Here is a 20451-nt window from a genome sequence, read left to right as displayed (position 1 = left end):
ACAAGAAGCAGGGGACACGGAGGGCCCTGCAGGTTCCTGCTCAGTTTCAATCCCCCCTTTTTTTGATACCCCTCAACCTTGAGGGGAACAGAGATGGGACAAGAAAGGGAATAAAGTCTTGTGCAGAGAGGTTAATCAAAAACTCGGCAGGGGAACTTGGTTTTGGGGGGACTCAGTTTCACGAGTATCTGTCTGGATGCTGTGCTAGGCTGGGTCCGGCTGGCTGGCACTAGGTCTCTCTCTGGAAAGTATAGAAAGAGGGGCCTGAAGACGGCTCCTCCACACCCTCCACGCCCTGCTCATCCTACACTAAGCTAGCGTCCACACATCATGCCCCAAAAGCCCTCTTGTGAGGACACCACTGGTCTCATCTAAAATCAGGGTCCGCCTCGCAGGGCTGTGGGGAGGACAAGAGTCACTCTCCCAGACGGCGTTCAGAGTCGTGGCATTTCATAGGCGTTACCTAATGTATCTAATGATCTAATTTCATCCTCGCAGCAACCCTATGAGGTAGGTGCTAAAGGATCCTTATTTACAGGTGAGGAAACAGCAGGGCAAAAAGGGGCAGGACACCGAGAGACACCAGCTCCCCGGGCAGGGTTCCAACTCAGGCCATCTGAGCCCAGACCCTTGACCACATGCAACTCTGCATGAAGGGCTGCCAGGCACAGAGGAAGTGCCCCGCAGACGCTGGTCATGGTTCCTTGAGGCATTTGCCAGGACTGAATACCCCCCCCTCCTCCAAGGGCACCTGAGGGCTCCAATCTGGCTTATCCCAGGCTCCTCAGCTTTGGGTGTTACTTTGAGATCTCTTTTCACTCCCAACATCTCTCTCTCTCTCTCTCCAGGCTTTTATGTCCACCGACCGCTCTAACTCTGACCATTCTAGACGTACATCTCCAGCAAACAACTCCAGCCCAGCTCAGTCTCTGAGCTCCAAAAACTGCCTAAACCTACAGCACCTTCCAGCTTCAAAGCTCTTGCACATCTGTTTCTTTAGACCTCCCAACACCCTGTGGTGTCAGCTTTGGTATCACTCCATCTGATGGACAAGAAAACTACGGCACTAGGGAGGCTTGGAAAGCGGTCTCTGTAGTCACATGGCAAGAACTGCATCACCAGGATGCCACCTCAGCCCGTGCTCTCTCCCTGAGCTGGACCTACTGAAGTGGGCTAGTTAGCCTTCCATTCATCCCGCCTTCCACTGAGGAGGTTTACATATAAAAAGCAATAGCTCAAAGGAAACAAGGTATGACATTATTAATAAAATGTGGATATGCAGCCAATGATGCACTCTTCTCCTCGAAGTAGGGTTTCAGTGTTTCTCTTAGAAGCTGAACTGGAGTCTCCTTCCTCCCCCAGTGTAATCATGGCAGACCCCAGCACAGGCTTGACCACAGGCTTTGAGAATTAAGATGGGTTAACTCCCTAATTAGCTGAGCTCTTAAGCAAGTCATGTAACACCCTTAGCCTCCGTTTCCCCTTTTATGAAATCACATACACCATCTACACAAGACTCATAAGTGACTTGCCAACCCTGAGGTTTATTCTCTGCTGTTCCAGAGGGCAAGCATCCTGTCTGTCTTCTTTTACATTATTCTTCCAGAGGCTAATGCAGGACCTGGTACAGAGGAAATGCTCAAATAATATTTCTTAAATGAATGTTGCTCTGGGGTCCAGGAATCAGGTGCCTGACTGACAGGGAGTTTTGAGTCTTGTCAGCCTTGAGCTTGACACCAGACATTAATCTTTGATTTATTTGGGAACTGCCCAAATCCTCAGAATTCTCTCTTCTGCCTGATACCTCTCTATCTTAGAGACCTGCAGACATTTATAAGAGATTCCAATGGGGGCTCAGCATCTATTCACATAAAATCCACATGTTCTACCCTCCAGCTCCTGCAAAGCTAGATGCTGCAGTTTAATATTTAGGGAAACTATTTTGCCATTTAACACATCCCCTGCCCTGTTGAAATGGAGAGAGTGTTCACCATCCAACACTAAATATTAATACCTCCAAAGCTCCTTCCAAGCGCTCTTTTCCTCCTACCCCATCACCCAGAAACACACAAAGTGATCCCACCACCTCGCTTTAGACCATCCCCTTCTCTTCCTCGGAACTCAGATACATCCCTCTTGACGAGTCGGGTTTCTTTGGGACCAAACACATTCATATGAAAACCATGTTTGCAAAGCACCTTCTGCTTATGCATCTGTCTTATGCTCTCATGTCTACTTAACGCTGTCCATTTTCTTTGATGGGATGCATTGAAAGCTGTTCCTCCCATATTTCTGAGCAGCAAAACACTCAATAGGGAAAAATTAGTGAGCCAGAGATAATGAAGTGACTCAAATAAATCCTCCTATGAGTTTCACTAGTACAGAAGATGAGTCAAAGTACTTCATTGTGATGATAGGTAGAAATGCAGCTGATGGCATGGTGGTCCTCTGGTTCCACTGGTCCTCAGAGTAAATCTGTATCAAAACTGCTTATAGGGACAAAGGGGAAGGAAGAGGGTATCAGGCCACTTTTGAGATCTGCATTCAGGTTCGCCTTGTGGTGGAACCAGAACAGAAGTAGCAGAGCTGTGGGAAACTCTCCCACGTGAACTTGGTCCTATTCATGACAACAGAACTGTAACCAGATGCGATTGCTCATATAAAATAAAGTGATAAAGGGACACAACGCCAAATGTTAACAGTGGTTGTCTCTGGGATTACCAGGAAATCTCTTTTTCTTCTTGGTGCTTCTTTCATTTTTCCCAAATTTCTATAGTGGATACAAACTCCTTTTATAATCCCCAAAATAAAATGTTTAAAAAGGTAAACTGGTTAAAATAAATTCCAAATGCATACACCCAAACCAGGCTCTCAAAGGGTCACTTGCAGTGTCTGTGTGAAAGAATTAAAAGCACAGACTCGGAAATCAGGCTACTTGGGTTCAAGTCTGAGCCCTGCCTCTTATTGACTGTTGTGTACTTGGGCAAATTTCTTAATCTTCCTGTGCATCCGTTTCCTTATCTATAACATGAGGATAATAATATCTTCCTTACAGGCTTATTGTGAGGGTTAAATTAGTTAATACACAAGAAACCCCCAGAACAATGCCTGGCATAAAACAAATACTTATTTGCTATTATGACTTATTGCCATAGGACTACTATTGCTCAAAATGTTTAGGGACCATCTTTGGGGAGTATTGTATTCAGGGTCTTAAACACATTCCCTTGAATCATTTCAATATGATTAAAATTTCCTCCTTTGAAGATGTGCCAATTCTTGGCAGCAGTCAGCTGTTTGGGGTTCGAAGTAAGGTGGGTTTATGAAATCAAGGGCTTGATGTTCTTGCATTGCTCATCTACCGCCTATGAAGAATTCCATAAAACACACACAAGCACACACACCCCCAGCACTACCTAGGGTGTGATCAATCCCTGGGTAACTAATAGGTTCTGCTTCTGCTGGAGAGAGATTGAAAAATAAAGTTTAATTCTGAGACCTCTTCATTCAATTGATCTTGAAGGCTTTATGTACTAGCATACAACCAAAGGGCAAACTTCATAAAAGGCTGATTTACATTTAAATTCGAGCCTTTTTTTCTTCCTCAAAGTTTGCTGATGCTGAGTTTTAAGTATGATATGTCATTGTTTTCACACAACTATTCCCAAACATTACCAGTTGTCATCTGGCGTTAAATAGGGTTGTGACATGACAATGATAACATTAGCATTTTTAAAAGCATAACATCATTGTTCTTCTGTAAATTGTTGCAGGCTCCAATTACCCTACACATAATCTTTTTTAAAAAATTAATGGGGCACTGGCATCAACGCCAGTTAGGGTTGTATAAAAAGAATGGCAGCCACCTCCTTTTGCTGGGACCCTACCGGTCTTCTGTGAGCCCAATTAGTGCCCTAATGGGACATGGTGCAATCGTATGCTCCACCGTGTACATAAATAAAGGTGAGTAAAATGTGCACTGGACATTTTTTCCCAAGATGCAAAGGATTCTGATAAAATCTAACTGGGTTGTCACACAGCAAAAGAATCGTTCATGTTTCTGATTACTGAATTCTTAAAAAAAAAAAAAATTCCAATTAAAAAAAAAGGCTTCATTGATCTAGCATCAGTAGGAAATATTGTGTTCCACATAAATGATTTTGCAAAGCAATTGAAATTTACCTCTTTCTGTCTCCAAATGTCATTTTTAATCTTTCTGGTGGAAATCTTTAAAAAATGTATTACCTCTACCCTTGAATTCCCTAAACAGTATTACTAATTACAGACTTCTAATATTGTACCAAAAGGACAAAGTAGCATGGTGAATAAGAACACAAACTTAAGAATGGAATAAATCTAGGTTTGAGTCTAGATTCTACCACTTCCTACAAGTGAGATCTTGCAGGTGTCACTCAGCCTCTCTTACGAGCAATTGTCCTCATCTCTTAAAACAAAGGCTAATTATCTAAATCACAAATCACAGGATCACTTTTAGAATTTAAAAAAAAAGTTTATAAAGAGTTTAGCACAGCAACTGGTAAAGAACAGGGGCCAAACTGAAGAGGACCATTATTATTTTAATCAAGTGGGTAATGTAACTTGTAGGACTCTGTACCTTTGGGGCCCGACAGGGTCTATACTAAATGGCCCCAACAAACTGTTGAATTCCTTTATCTCTAACAGAGGTTTCTGACAGTCTATATTTTCTGATAGCTTTTCGTCTGTTGTTGTCAGGGCTTCTGCCTTAATAGCCTTTTTCCATTTTTAATTGACTGTGGCCTAGGGAACCAGAGACTCATAGCTGACACATGTAGGCAGCGTTTGAGGGCTAAATTGTCACCCCAAGGACTCAAAAACGGTATCCTCCCAGGGTTAAACTTTAAAATCAACACATAAAAGGCAGAAGACTCTTACAGAAACACGGCTCTCAAGCCAGGAAGATATTATTATGGCCCAGTCTGAATGCATTGTTAACGGCAGCTACAGAAGGTTTTGGTGTGGGGAGGAGTGAACTCAACCACAAAACAAAAAGACTCAGGGTGCCAGACATGGGCAGTGCCCAAGCCCTGTCCAGGGGAAACTGGCCAAGGGACTTCGAGGATTAAGATCCCATTGGCAAGACCTTCTTAAATAGAAATGGATACAAGGAGTATCTATATCCTGAAGGTTTCCAATACTAAGTTTGTATGGAGTAGATTCTTCTTCTAGTGGAACGTCAATCATTCGTGATCCGTTCAGTATTTATTGGGCGACCGCTATTCACGCCCGGACCCCTCCCACTTTTAGCCTGCGCCCAAGCTCAACAAGCAACCTTCTCGTCGTAACTGGCTTCTTAGGTAGAGCTCCTTACACGGGGAGAATGTACTGGCCGCGTTAACCTGCTAAGAGACAGGGCGATTTCCCGAGGTGAATTAATAAATGGGCGTTAATTTTGTTGCCTATCAGTCTCAGCTTGGTTAAGATGCGTTTGCCGTCGAGAGAGAACTGTCTATCGTATGTCGACAACACCCGCTATCTAAGCCTGGAACCTAAGGGCTCGGCCATGACCGGACGGTAGGTATCCCCTTGGGATTTTTCTGGGCGCAAGGCACTGGATTGAGGGTGTTCACTCTGACACTGAATGGTGACAGGAGGCAGGGTGGCACAGTACTACAGAACAGGAGCACTGTTCTATCGAAGGCTGGTTTTGCCATTTACTTGCTGGTTTCCCTTAAGCAAATTACTTAACTTCTCTGAGCCTCTTTTTTCCTCATCTCCCAAATGGGATGATAAAACGTCAGCAATTGATTCTGGCTCAGTATTTAAACAAAAGCAACATCCCGGAAGATGTTCCACCAAAGCACCTGCCCTCTCCCACCGGTTCCGTGCGCTCCAGTCCTGACTTTGTAGGCCCACCTGCCTTTCATTACTGATCAGAGGCAAGTGTGGCATCCCTCACAGACTTCATCACCTCCAGAAGCCTCCCGAAAGTGCTCTTTGACACAGAGCTCATCATAACGCTGTGCTTTCTTCTCTCAGATTTGAAAATCGCCTTCTTAGCAAATTGTCTCTTAGCAAAGGTAGTTACAGCTTTAAGGGAGCCACTTAGCTGTCCGCCCGGCAGAATAACTTTATTTACTTCAAAACAGCCACCAAGTCTCCCCTCTCCTCAGCCAACACAAGTAGACATCGTATTCTTTGAGGATCCACCATCTGAGACCAGCTTGTTAATAACAAAATTATTCCAGGTCTCAGTGTTCTCTTCTCGATGAAATAAACATGCCTTTAAAACAGACAAATCAAATGGTGTCCGGAGACTGTATTAACCATCTTTATTGCACTCCAAAGAACAACTCGAGACACGCGTAGAGAGTGGATTTTCAAAGAGGTGTTTTCTTGACCCAGTTAAATTTTTATTCAGTGAAAAAAGTTGACATTGAGACAAAAATGATTTAAAACCGTGAGACAATATAATAAAATCTTCAGCATAAACCGGTGATTTGGAAACTTATCGAGGCAACTGAAATGATAAATATCTAATTTCACTTTGGAGAGAAGCAAGTATACGGTGTCTCACTTTAAGAGCAGAGTAGGCCTTTATTTTGCTGCAAATACTTTTGATTTTTGCCAGTAGGTTCTAATAATTCATAACAAGAGTCTTTAATTGAGAAATGACATGGAATATCAGAGAATAATGTTCCATTCCAGCATTCGTACTTGTCCCATTTGAGCTATTACACATGAAACTAGTATCGTTCTTGGGTTACTTGGCTCTGATGATTGAATTCAAAATATGGCTGCTCAAAATTAGTGGGCAGAGACATATACACGACCCATCCTCCCTCAACCCATGTTTGCTGGGGGTACCCATTTTGAAAACATGCCTGCCATTTGTGTACCCAACAGCACACATAATCTCTCGCTATCTGCTCCATACCTCAGTCTTGCATAGAAAGTAGTCTATATAAACTTAATGCACTGGCTTTTATTACATGAAAATTGTACCTGAAAGGCAGCACACGCTTCCTTTAAGAAAAATAATGCAATAGGAACGTCAAGATACAATATCAACACGACTGAAGATTCTGCACAGCATTTTGCAGTCAATCCCTAAAATCAATATGAAAGTGGTATCCAGTTTGCTGACTTCCCTGGATCCTTTCTTTGAGGGACCCCCAATTCTCTGCAAGGGAGAGAAACGTCTCAGGGATTCACTGTGACATTCTTAGTGGGAAAGCGACCAACCAGACCCGACAGGATGGGGTTTCTGCCCTTAAGGAAGCACTGAGAACATGACCTCACTAGATGGAGAGTTACCACTAGGTGAATATTTGAAGGCAGGCTTGTCCAGTCCCCCGCCCCAAAATGTCCACTGGTCTGAGAAGTTCCTTAAATTGTCAGAGAGCTGCATCTAGTGGGTCACACACGTTGGGCAGAGAGAACACGTAAGCTGTGTGTCGCCCATCTGTCCCCCATAAATATCCCCAGTGAAACTACCAGAGATGGAACCCCAGGAACCCCTCTTCCCAAAGTCAGAGGTTTCAACCAGTTACCCAGCTTCGTTAACTATTTACCCAGCTTGCCAGGGCAGCCAGCAGTCACGGGAGCGTCTCACCTGTCTGGAAAAGGGTCTGCATAGGCATGGCCTCTCCCTGGATTCCTCTGCAGAACTCTACTCTCTGTTACTTTATCCACACGGACCCACATCTCATAAGGCTTGAGGGCCATTCAATCCATCAAGGGGCAAAACCAACTTCCAGAGGAGATTTATACACAATCCCCCACCTGCCAAACTGTAGTGGTCCACTCGTGGCCCGTCGACCGCGCGAATGTGGGCTTCTGACATTCTAACGCCTCCTGGAAGAAAATAAAGCCCTGTCCCCGTACAGTGTGAACTTTGGAGGTGGCATCTCCAATGAGGTACAACAGCCCCTTCTTCAGAGGCTCCAGTTGGTCACAGTGAAGACAATTATCGGGTCGCCTTCAAAGTCTCCACGGAGTTTCTGTTCTCATCTGCTCCTGTCACTCCCACCTCGGGACTCTTGCAGACGGCGTATATACATCAAACCTCACAAAGCTATGCAGAGGGAGGTGACACTGCATGCTTCAAAAGTTCATAAAAATAGACGATTTCCACATAGTTCCATCTATCTAGCTCAGTCTTCGGGAACTTAGCTCTTCTGTTTATATAAAATACTCTAGCCCTAAAAGGCTGCTTTTTCTCCAACAGCCCAGTAGCGTTTTCCAAGGAGAGCGGTGATGGCCAGTCTATACAGTACGGTGCACTAAGCGTTGGCAGGCACTGTGGATAAGACTCGGAAGCTCAGAAATATCTCAAGTTGCCAACTGGAGACGTGTGCTCTGTAGAAAGGCTTGCTTATGGAAAAACTGAATATGAAGTCTCAGAGCCTTTGCTATCAGCTTTCACAAATGCCACCAAAAAGTTGGCAGAAAAAGAAAAGAAGAAAATAGACTTTCTAGTGGTTCAATTAAATGACTTGCCTCCCACCAGATCATTCATCTTTCAGTTACTTAAAGTGCTTATTTATAAAAAGGGGAGGTGGTAGGGCTTGGAGTTTTGAATGAAACTCCACGGTAAGACAAGATAAAGCCAAAGAAATTCCAGTCTTTAAAAACATAACACAGGAAAGAGATAGAAGAAAAACATGCTGAAAGAAGGCTTGTCATTTACCACCACTCACGACATACTAAACGTCTACAATTGAAAATACTCCTCAAGCAGAATATATATATATATATATATATATATATATATATATATATACACACACACAAATAAAATGTTTTAACTAAAACCAACTTTAATTGGCTCTTTGTTTCCCAAACACTCCCCAGGTAGAACAAAACTATGTTATCAGCCAAGAATGATACTTCTGGTTAAAAGGAAGCAAATACTTGTGAGAAGGTGATGCATTGCATCTCAGAGGAGATGGGGTTTTGACAAAGCTTGCAGATGAGGGACACTCTGGAATATCCCCAGAGCTCACTGCTTCTCGTTCAGGAAGAAGTGCTGCAATGAGGTGCATGCGATAGGCGTCGCAACAACACTAGGTCTCGAGCGTGGGCACCAGTCCCCAGAGGATTTCACACACCTGCCAAGTGGCCACAGTTTGAATACACGGGAGGCATCGAAAGACAGAAGGATACAGCCCAGCTTATTGTACAGAGCACGTCAACTCTAGCATTGCCACTACCATGAACTGGATCGAATGGTCTCAAATGCACACATCTCCTGTCTCTCTGTGAGAGTGAAGAGCATTTTCTCTTTAAACTGGGTAGGGGTACAGGTGAGGCAGGTGGAAGAAGAGAAGAAAAGAGAAGGCACTGACCCAATTCAAAATGACTGCATATATCAGTATGGATTTTTAAGGACAGTAAGCGGCCACCTCAACACAAATACAAAAACCTTACATTCGACATTCTTCAGCGGTAAGTAAAAACAAAACGAAACAAAAAATCCCAAAAGGAAAAATTAGGTACTATATCTGCCAGTGTAGCTATCATGGCACAAACCTAGAACTCTCTCCCACAACCAGAGCAATGTTTTGCAATGACAATGACACCAGTGTATAATAAAGCAGTGTTATCATTTTTAGCTTTCAAAGCTACATCTTGTACAGAGGCGTGTACAGTAAGAATCCATCCATTCATATGAGAGAGGAAGCTGTTGCTTGCAGGGCTTCCCAAGCTGCATCTCCGTTTAACTGAAATGGAGCAATGGCTCAATATGCTCTCCTGCCAAACACCGTCGTGTGACACACGAGTGAATAAACATGGATTGTTTCTGGAATGGCAACAAAACTGCTTCTGTTCCCCACGCCTCAACCCTATAGGCGAGGGGCTCATAACATGTGTGGTGTCAGATGACCACTAAAGCCTTGCCCTATATAGAGTTCCAATAAATTAACAAAATAACACAAAAGAACCTTCCCCCGTCATACGCCCAAACACTTTCACAGAAACTAAATGCAAAAAAAATTTTAAATTTGAGCATACTTTCGAGGAGGAGGGATTCTACCCGTCACTCTCGAAGTTTTTATTAAATACATTTCTGTGTCTTAGAAAAATAAAAAGAATGGCCAATTTACTGAACCAAAATTATCTCACAGACTTAAAAAGCATGCCCAGTAAGCACAGCCCTGTAAGACTACACTAATATCAAATGAAAGCAATTTGGTTACTAAAATCAATCTGGTTTGAAGTTCACAGTTGATTACGACAAAGTTTATTCATTCTTTTCTTTCCTCTTTTTTTGTTTTTTTTTTTTTGGTTTTTTTTTTTGGCCCATATAAAAATAACATATTGCAACTCAAAGTGCATCTTTTAAAATAAACCATCAACTATCTTTATCAAATAAAATATTTACACCATTTGGTTTCTAGTGAGGAAAGCTCTTTTAGGCTATCACCATGGGGACGTCGTCGGAAAATCCAGTTATCATCGGAGCATCTTCATCGTCCTCCCCTAAAGGCAAGACAGTCAGTCCTTGGTGAGTTCCGGGGCACTTCCGCCCAACCGCACCCCCCACCCCTGACCCTCCACCCCATACAGCACAAGCCCCAGCTGGAAAAGTCAGCAGCAGTGCCAGCCAGGCACAAGAATCGATGCTGAAACCCAGCCCAGCTTCTCTCTGACACTCTTGGGTCACCTGTTCCCCATCAACGGGTGGCCACGCTTATTTTCATGGTACTTGAAATTAACCAAATAAGAAAAGTAAATCTTTGACGAGAGAGGATCTTATTCCCTATCCCAAAGTCCAATGGGTGGCTTAGGTGCCCCAGTTTGAGGTGTCCACAGCCTATGCCAGCACAGTGAACGTTATTGTATGCTTTCTCCTTTGAACCCACACTGCTCATGAAGAAAAGGATCTTAGAGGGGTTTAAGCATTTAACCAGACTCATGGCTGTCCCCTCGCGGGCCCTGGTTCCATCCTGAGCAACTAAGTGCTGATCTGCTTTCAGTGATCACTGCACGGCACCACGATGGGTGGATTCCTCTTGCCCCCAATAACAGAAGCAAAGAACCCACCAAAGAACCCACCCTATTCACGCAAGGCAGTCCAAGCGCCTGTGATAAAACAAGAAAGGAAACTGAGAAGAAAAGGGAGAATACCTAATAACGAATGAGCAATGGGCAGAGAATACGTAAATGTCTGCATAAACAAAACTGTTAACTAGTTGACAGAAAAAAATAAATATGTAAACTCACATTCAGCAGTCGCCTGAGTTTGGGGAAGGCCCCAAAACACACCTATTTCATTACATTTATTAAGTGGCCTACTTGCTCAATTAGCATTTAGGAATTTGAGCACACAGACATTTATAAAAGGAACATTTCCTTCTCTTCGCCATGCCATATGCCACCGATACGTAAAAGAAGAATGGCCAGTGAGGTTGTGCTAGCCATAAGAAAGAGAAACAGCAAGATGGGAAGGGCTTCTCTGGACAGAAATCGATGGGGAAAGCGTGGCTTTTTGTCTAGACTAACATCTCCAGAGACGTCAGGCCTCCAGGTCTGAGAAGGATGAGAGGGGGGTCGGAAATTCTGAAGAATTTGCCAATACTTTGGGAATACCCAAAAAGCCCAGGGTCTGCCCCTCCTTCCTGTAAAAGGCAAGCTCCTATCTCTTCTTTCACAGAACTCCGTGTCTCGGGCACACTATTTAAGAGCATACTGGTATTTTAATTTAGGAGCAACTTCAAAGCAAAGGGCTCCAACTGATTCAACCCAAAGCAGCGGGATCACGGGTTAGTACAGCACTCCGCTAGCGTCAAAAGATGAGCCCAAGGCAGGCGTTTCCTCAGCAAGCCCCTGGCTTTGTGGGGTCTGCCCTGGGAGGAAGAACCCTGTGCCTTTCCGCACTCACCCAGGTCGTCCCCCGAGGAGAAGACGGCCGAGCCCAGCCTGGAGCTGTAGTGGCTGTTGGCAAAAGCGGTGAAGCTGCTCTGTAGCCTCCGGTGCTTCGTGTACAGGATGGCAAACCCGACGCCCAGGCTCAGCAGTATCAGGAACAAGATGGGCACCACCACGGCAGCAACGTCGGTAGATCTGGCAGCCTGGATCGCTGATGCATCCCCACCTGCCAAGGCAAGAGGCCAACCCGTAAGGACGGGAGAACGGACTGGGCAACCCCTCACTGCCCCACCCACCCCAAAACGCCAAGAGCTTGCAACACCTCCCCGAAACCGCCTGCCCAGTGTGGCACATTCCTGCACGTGACGCCTCAATGTTTCCCGACTCCTTGCCATGAGTGATGGAGGACAGGCCTTGTGCGTGCAAATGTGGTAATTACATTAGGCTCCTAATCACGGCCTCCTTGGTTATTTAGATAATCTCTTGGAAGGGAGACCTTTGTTGGGGTACCAACACTGATTTCATTAGCGTTATTACTTAAGACCGCTTGCTTGCCTTACATAAGAGGATGTGAAATCAGACCACTAATTAACGAGATGGCAATTATTTCCCCCTACTTGGCACCAAAGTCACTCTGAACTGCAATTACCTGAAGCTCCATTAAGTGATACAAATGAGATTCCTTTACTGCAATACTGACGTAAGATCTCGTGAAGTTTTATGAGGCTTTTTAACTTAAATAAGAGAGAGGGAGAGAGAATCTTTCCATATACATTTAACATTTTTTAAAAGCTCTTTGCAAAGCCATTTGGATGTCTATAACCTAACAGTGATGCTCCCCTCCCACTGTTTTAAACAAATACTAGCTTTATCGTGACATACTGACAAAGTTGTAGCAACAGGGCTCTGGGGCAAAGCCATCTCCCTGTTGGGTTAGAGCCAGCCTTCCTGGAAGGGGTAGATTTTGATGTCATAAATCCTGGGGAAAGTCTGAACCTGAGGCAGGAACATGGCTTGCGGGAGTCAGTTTTAGCTAGGGAAGCCAAGTGGACTTCCTTGGTCTCCATGAGGAGCTTCATCAGGCTCGAGGTTGTTCCCCGGTGCAGGGCGAGGTGATGCGGGCCAGGGCTGTGCCTTGGGGAGAGAGCTCAGGAGCTGCCCAGGGCTTCATCCCAACAGGTCCTCGTAAAGAAGGGCCAGAGAGCAGCCATTTCCTGTGAGCCTGATCTAACAATTCAATAGCCGCATCGTTAATTTCCTGCACTATCGACTTACTGGAAAACACTCTCCCAAATCTCAATTCACGTGTCCCAACCTAATCCCAGCTGTGAAGTGGTAAATTGGGGGAAAGCTCTGGGCTGGAGCAGTTAAGAGGAAGCCAGCACGGTGGAGGCGGCAGGAATGAGTGAGCTCCCGTCCTCACCCCTGCCTCCGAGGGGACGTGAACATCAAGGGGCAGGACGTGGCCCGAGAGGTCTACCTGAGAGAATCTCCCACCTGCCAGTCTTGGTTTTACAAAGGTAGCTGGCAGATGTCCTCACAGCAGTTTTCCCCAAAGTCTATTTCACGGGTTGCTAATAGGTTTTACTTAAAAAGGAGACGCTATTTAAAAAACACTAGGACAACAAGAGTTTGGCTGTTTGTTTCCTGTAGAAACCTCCCAGAACCTCAAACATGCGACAGTTCTCCAAGGGATGTGGTGTGCAAGGTTTCCCTCTTTTAGGGAGGTGCCAAGGATAAGGATTCCACCAGAAGCCACGCCGGGAAGCGTGATGGAACATGTAACAAGTCTAACATAAGATTCTGAGCTTAAGCACTGGTTAGTTCTCGGCTGGCAATAAACGGAACTACAAAGGCCAGTGGCAAAACATTTGTTGAAATTCCGGCTAAGCTGTTACAATCTGAGCAGAATTTCCATGTAGATGGAAGGTTCCTCTCCCCTGCCATCAGCATGGCCCGACACTGCTATCTGTGAGTGTCCAGAAGGCAGAGATCCCAGGTCAACTTCAGGCTTTGATCTGAGGCTGATGGTGAAGATGAAGGGGAAGGCTGAGAAATCAGGGAGTCTGTGATGAGATCATCTACTGACTTGAAGGATCCTAGAGAATATTAGCCTATTAGAAGCTCTGAACAGTCCTCCAAATAAAAACAAAACCCACTAAGCTAGTGCTTCCCAAGCACAATCTCCTTTTTAAACAAAACCTCCCTTTCTTCTGCTTTACGTTCAGAATATGGTCCCCTGATAATCCCAGCTCCTCACACCGTGCCTGACTCAGGAAGTATTTGTTAAATATATCAGTATCTGATTAAACTGACGCATAAATGATTTTCATTTGAGCTGCAAGAATATTTTAAATGCATTTTAGAAAGACACATGTTCATCAAGCCAATGCTACATCCTTGATATATTTCCCCAGAATTGAAGATGGAAATGGGCAACAAAAGCAACTTACCAGATCCCAACTCATCATAGAGCAGGACAGCAGGCTCCCCACAAATCTGGCTGCCAAAAAGGCATCGTGCTTGGACAGTGAAAGTATAATTATGACCCAACTTCAGGTTGGAGATCTTAAAGAAATTGTCAGTAGTATTCCCAAGGTAAGCTGTGATATTCATGGCACTATCAAACATGTGTATCTCGTAGCCCTAAAAACAAACACAGGAGGGATTGCTCAGGAAGTTAAATAAGGAATCTGACAGCTGCTATTACTGGTTCCAACTTTGTGAGCTCCTCATTGCAGACATTTATAGATGCTAACGCAGTGTGTGTTTTGTACCAGTTCTTTTTACATTAGCACTGAGAGATTAGATTCGGAAAATGGGAACGTTCTCGTCTCCAACATCTCAAATAACTACCCACTTCTGAGCCACGTAGTAGAAATGAAAAGCACGGACCTAACAAAAGCCATTTTAACAAATACTTCAGTACAGAATTCAAAGTTCTGGTCAGCAATCCACTTAGCTCAAGGAATATTAAATGAAACAAAGAATCCAGACAATACAGCAACAGGTCATTGAAATGAGATTGGACCAATAATAAATCCAAATTGCAGTGGACTCCAGGCATGGGGTAAAACATAAAAACAAGACATTTCTCCCTAGAACAGCCTATACAAACTCCATTGCTGGCTTGCAGCTCACTTCCTATCTCCGTGCTTTCTAGCTCATCCAAGCTGATCTCAGCCCCAGACCAGCCTGGCCTTGAACTAAGCAGCACTGCAGCAGCTCAGGCTCTGTTCACTGGGGGAGTGTGAAATAAGCATCCTACTTAGACTGGCTTGGGGAGAGTCTTGGACTCCTGTGCTGGAAAAATCCCTCTTGGAACAGCCCTAACCTAGCATGCTTGGCTGGGATCGGGATTGACTCCCAGACTTCTCGGTTGATCTCCAAGTCTTCCACTGTCACAGCTACCAGCACCTCCCCCTCCGCCCGCCCCCCCCCCCCCCCCCCCCGCCGCAAAACCCCTCCCGTCTTATTTCTACCCACATACTGGGCCCCGCTGCATAATCATGGTCTCCTGGTTCTCATTCTGTTGACCTGCCTCTTCTTTGAACTCTAAGTCAGGAGGAAGGAAGAAGGACACATTAAGCTTATGCTGGAACCCTCCACTGGGAATGGAATACTGACTGCAAGCCCAACCTTTATAAAGCTGGGCTCCTGCCACGCCGATGACAATCGGCTGCCCAAATGGGTCTCCCTATAGCACCTGCCTGGAGTCCTAGTCCTGCCTTCTTTTTTATAAACTACTAACTAGCATTTATTATTTTCTGTCTAATATATATGTGGTGTAGGACATTTGCAAAATACATAAGGGGATAAAGAAAAAAAATGTAAATGATACCAACATGAGCCACCCATAATTTACTTGACCAATCCTCTTCTAGTGGGCATTTAGGGTGTGTCCTCTTTCTTACTGTCACAAATCAAGTTCGTTATGCACACGGTTTCTTTCCTTAGAGTAAAATCCTAGAAGAACTGCCGGATCAAATGATGTTAACACTTTCAACGTTCCTGATACCTATTGCCAAAGTGCCTTACAGAAGGTTGAACCCATTCATATTCCCAGAGCACTCCTCTCCCCAACTATGACTCCTACTGGTACTACCCTCTCCCAAAACTTTTGCCAATTTAATGTGAAAGTGCTGCATCTGTGCTGTTTAGATTACTAGTGAGGCTGAAACTTTATTTTCTTTTGCTCACTGCTGCTTGAACATTTTTACCTTGTTACCTGTTCCTTATTCAAAATTGTAACACAGTTGACCCCTGAAAAATGTAGGGGTTGGGGCCCTGACCCTCTGAGCAGTCAAAAATCCGAGAATAACTTAGAGTGGACCCTCTGTATCCTTGGTTCTGCATCCTTGCATTCAACCAACCACAGATGGGGCGGTACTGTAGGTTCCACATATAAGTGGACCTGCACAATTCAAATCTGCGTTTTTCAAGGGTCAATGTGTTTCTGTTTTGAATTGATTTGAAAGCTTTCTTTACACTTAAATATGTTAACCATTTATATGTCACAGTTGTGAGAGTTGTGAGAATTTTCAAATTTTAATTTAGCTTTGCTTCTGGCATTACGCTGTGACGATTTAGAACTGTAGAGCTCTTTGCCAACGCTCTACCCCGAGGTAGCCATGGTTGATTTACTGTGTATCTATTTAGCTCATGCTTTGCTGACAATAGGGCCAACCCAGCTCCACTGGAGAATCTGTCCACCCTTGGATGGCAAATCTATTCCCAGGTGCCACTCTCCTCCTCCTCCCGTCTCCTGCTGTGAATACAGTAATTGGTCTGCTAATAACAAAATGAAACGAGGTGTTTTTCATATGTCAAAAGACTATCTTGAAACACTTCCTGCTCACTGGAAAGAAACTGGTGGGATTCCAGGTTGACAGTGCAGCTCAGTTCCCCAGTACTGAAGCCACAGCCCCACCCTCAGACTGTCTGGGGAAGATGGGGCCCTGGGTTCTGATGCTGAGCCCCAGTCCAGCCTCAGGAAGCACAGTGAGGACTCCAGCCCATTTCCCTGTCTTTCAGGGGATGACAAGTTCAGGATTGAAAAGTGCTTAGTGCAGAGATTCACATCTTTAATGGGCAGTATAAACATTTCACTAATTAGCAATCCCACAGAAAATGGTCCTTTAATTCTCAAGTTCACTCCCCTGCCCTATTCTTTCTTTTTACTCGATCTATGCCAGCATGCTGTTAACAAGCTCATGTCTAAAATGGCATTTCAATTAGATTTCCAAAGTCACTGAGAAGGAGGGAGGAACTTACCCTGCTTTCATTAAAATGCTTTTCCTTCAAAGCTAGGCTTTTCCAAAACAGAAGAACATGGTCATTTTCGGTTATGATTTTTAAGGCATCAGGTGCTGATAATGAAACTGAAAATTAAAGATGAAGTAGGATGCAGTTAGTGGCTCAACATCTGAGTCTCTGTTTTCTTGTCTGTCAAAGGTTGATTACATAATGCTAACCTTAAAGGGATAGGTTAAGGAAGGAATAATACACATATACCGCTTAGTATACAGCCTAGCACATTGTAGACACTCTTTAACTGGCACCTCTTTTGTTGTTATAATGCCTTTAACCAAGAAATCTGGACATTATCTAGACTCAAAGATGGCCAAAAACAAATGGGGTAGGGGGAGGAAGGGATGGGGTGGGATGGAACCACGTTCAGAGTTTACCTGGACTTCTGCTCTGGTTCCAGTCTGCTTTCGTGCTCCAAATGCCAGAGGCCTTAGAGCGCAGTGAGGAACTAGGGAGCTCGGTCTGAAGACAGAGCCCTGGATTACCACAGAGCATGGCCCAGGTCCACGGTTCACACTACCTGCCTCTGTTACTGACACTCCTGATACTGTCTGCTGCTGTCCGAATAACTGAGCTTATTACTTGCTCTCTGAACTTGAGCCTGACGGCTGAGCCAGCCTGGAGCTGGCAGCAAATCCCCCTTCAATCTGCTGCCCAGTGACTGGTCTCCATCCACTTCTGCATATGATGTTGCCACAAGGAACCATGACGACTTCAGTCCAGGTGCCCAGATGCAACGCTTGGCTTTAAGTGGCAAATATTCAGTTTTATCTCCTAACTCTCTTGGAAATGTCAAAACCAGCTAGGGGAGGGGAGACTAAAGGAGATGGAAAACGACAGCCACTCCCCGGCCCACAGTGCCCTGGCCACCACCCTGCAGCCCAGATCCTGGGGCCCCTGCACGGCTCTGCCCTGGCATGGACACCGTGGGTCATCTTTGCACTTCCTGAGCAATTACTGATAAAAATCCCACGTCTCAAAAACAATAAAAAATAAAAAAGGAAAAACAGAAATCCCATGCCTAGAGGTGTTCGTTCTAGCAGCGCGGGGGGTGCCTTGCTGTGTGAGGGGGCCTCCAGGCGCTCGTGCGCTCACCTGTGGTAATTTTGACACTGGAGTCTTTGCTTGTGTTCCCCAGCTGGACAATGACATGGTATCTCCCTCCAGGCTCCAACTTGTTAAGGGTGTATTCTATGGTACTGTTGCGGGATTTTACCTTGTAGCTCTTGTCGCTCTTCCTTATTAGATCTTTAACTGCAATTGCATATAGCTAGGACAAGAAAAAGACATTTTAATGGTAATCGGGAACCTGGAGTTTTTTTACTCTTTGTAGTTCAATGGTGGCCCATGTAACATAAGTATGTCAGTGGCTGTGACCCCCCGGCAACGATATGTTGAGCCCCAATGTCGGTTCTTCGGAAAGCCTCTGGGGTGGTCATGTCCGACCTTATACCAGGTATTCACTCCCAGATCTGTGCAGAGAATTGTCAGTTTGACCCACCTCCCACCTCCCCCCGAAAAAACAACTCTAGGGAAAACCACATTTGTGGTGGCAGCAGCAGGTAGGCTGGAACATGCAAGAAAAACCCCAGTTCAGTGTTCACATTCTCCATCTCCACCACTGCCATAGCGTCAGGATGTCGTCAGAGGGGAACAATGAATGAAAGTGTTCAGTCCCGGCTCTGAGAGACAAAAAACCCATTTACTTTCTCCCAGGTTGCCCCTTACAACTGTGGGGACAGGGAGAAAGTAAAAGGACAGGTAGTAAGCACAGGGAACTCAATCATCAGGGAGAAGCTGAGAGTCCAGAGGAGTCTTTGTGGCCAAGCATTTAAAACCACCCACCCCTGGGACGGCAGGAAGGGCATGGAGGTCAGAGCAGCCTGAGCAAGGGAAAGTGGGAGATTTTTTTCTAGAATCAATGCCTCTTCGCTTAGGGCACGGGCTGCAAACTCTTCTGTAAAGGTTCAGAGAGCAAATATCTTAGGCCTTCAAGAATACACGGTCTCTACCACTATTACTCAACTCTCTTGTTTGTAGTATAAAAGCAGCTGTAAGGGCTTCCCTGGTGGCGCAGTGGTTGAGAATCCGCCTGCCGATGCAGGGGATACGGGTTCGTGCCCCGGTCCGGGAAGATCCCACATGCCGCGGAGCGGCTGGGCCCGTGAGCCATGGCCGCTGAGCCTGCGCGTCCGGAGCCTGTGCTCCACAACGGGAGAGGCCACAACAGTGAGAGGCCCGCGTACCACAAAAAAAAAAAAAAAAAAAAAAAAAAAAGCAGCTGTAGATAATGTGTAAACGAATGGGTATAACTTGGTTCTAATAAAACTTTATTTAGAAAAACAGGCAGTGGGCTAGATTTAGATTTGTTAGTGAAGGAGAGAAAGAAGGAGGGACAAACCAGTATTGTAGCCAGGAATACTGGAGATGTGACAAGGAAGAAGAGGCACCTGTAAGGACCCCGTCTTTAACCAGGCAGAAATAGGGGGCGACCTCCCGCTGAGCTCCAAGCACCAGGCCTAGGTTTCTTGCCCCATTACAGGATCCACCCGCCCCCAAACCAGACCATGCGTCCCCTCACCAGGTCCTGGTCAGGAGAATCGTATGGGGATTCCCACTTGATGACGGCGGAGGTTTTGCCTGCGTGAACCACGTGTAGGTGACGGGGAGGAAGCCTGCTATCCGGGATCATCCTCACCACGACGTAGTCAGAGGACGGCCCCTGGTAGGGCACCACCACCCGGACCTGAAACAAACACCACTCGAACTCATGCAGTTGTCACCAAATCACTGTTTCAACAAAATAGTGACATACGGACACTTGATTAAAATTCAATGCATACAAAAATATGTAGAAGAATTCCCCACCTACCCCAGATCTCTAATCCATTTTCCCAGAGGTAATACTAGTAATGATTTTATGTGCTTCCTTCCAGAAATGTCCTACACAAATATAAGCCCAGATATACAGGTATGTGTGTATAGATAATGTACTCGTATATGTGTGTACTTATGCATGCATGTATATGTGTAGCCTACTGTTCTTATCTGTTTTTACACAAATGCAAAAACATTACACATATTATTATGCTCTTCGCTTCTTTTGCTTAATAATACAGCATGGAGTTTTTTCCAAACCAGTACTTTTGGAGTTTGCTGTATTTGTGTTGGATGGTTGCACTAAACCCCATCACAAAGATAAGCAATAATCCTTTTAACTAGTCTTCTCCTGATAGACATTTGTTCCAAATCTTTTGTTTTCACAAGCAACAGTATACCAAACATGTT

At 45.0% G+C, this 20451-nt stretch overlaps 1 protein-coding gene across 2 annotated transcripts in view; it reads right to left on the bottom strand.

The window, feature by feature from the left end:
- Positions 1–6278: 6278 nt before the first annotated feature.
- Positions 6279–20451, bottom strand: part of SORL1 (sortilin related receptor 1) — a 260002-nt gene continuing 245829 nt past the window's right edge. For both annotated transcript variants that reach the window (XM_067039159.1, XM_059069777.2), the window contains exons 43-48: positions 19745–19909; positions 18259–18433; positions 17128–17234; positions 14307–14499; positions 11867–12079; positions 6279–10464 (exon numbers count right to left, since the gene is read on the bottom strand). In XM_067039159.1, the coding sequence (XP_066895260.1) occupies positions 10397–10464; positions 11867–12079; positions 14307–14499; positions 17128–17234; positions 18259–18433; positions 19745–19909 (921 nt within the window). In that variant the 3' untranslated portion in view covers positions 6279–10396. The remainder of the gene's footprint in view (positions 10465–11866; positions 12080–14306; positions 14500–17127; positions 17235–18258; positions 18434–19744; positions 19910–20451) is intronic.

The sequence above is a fragment of the Kogia breviceps genome, chromosome 7 (assembly GCF_026419965.1).
Source record: "Kogia breviceps isolate mKogBre1 chromosome 7, mKogBre1 haplotype 1, whole genome shotgun sequence".
NCBI classification, from domain to species: Eukaryota; Metazoa; Chordata; class Mammalia; order Artiodactyla; family Physeteridae; genus Kogia; species Kogia breviceps.
The sequence above is the reverse complement of the archived record's forward strand: the minus strand, read 5'-3'. Positions and strand labels throughout refer to the sequence as shown.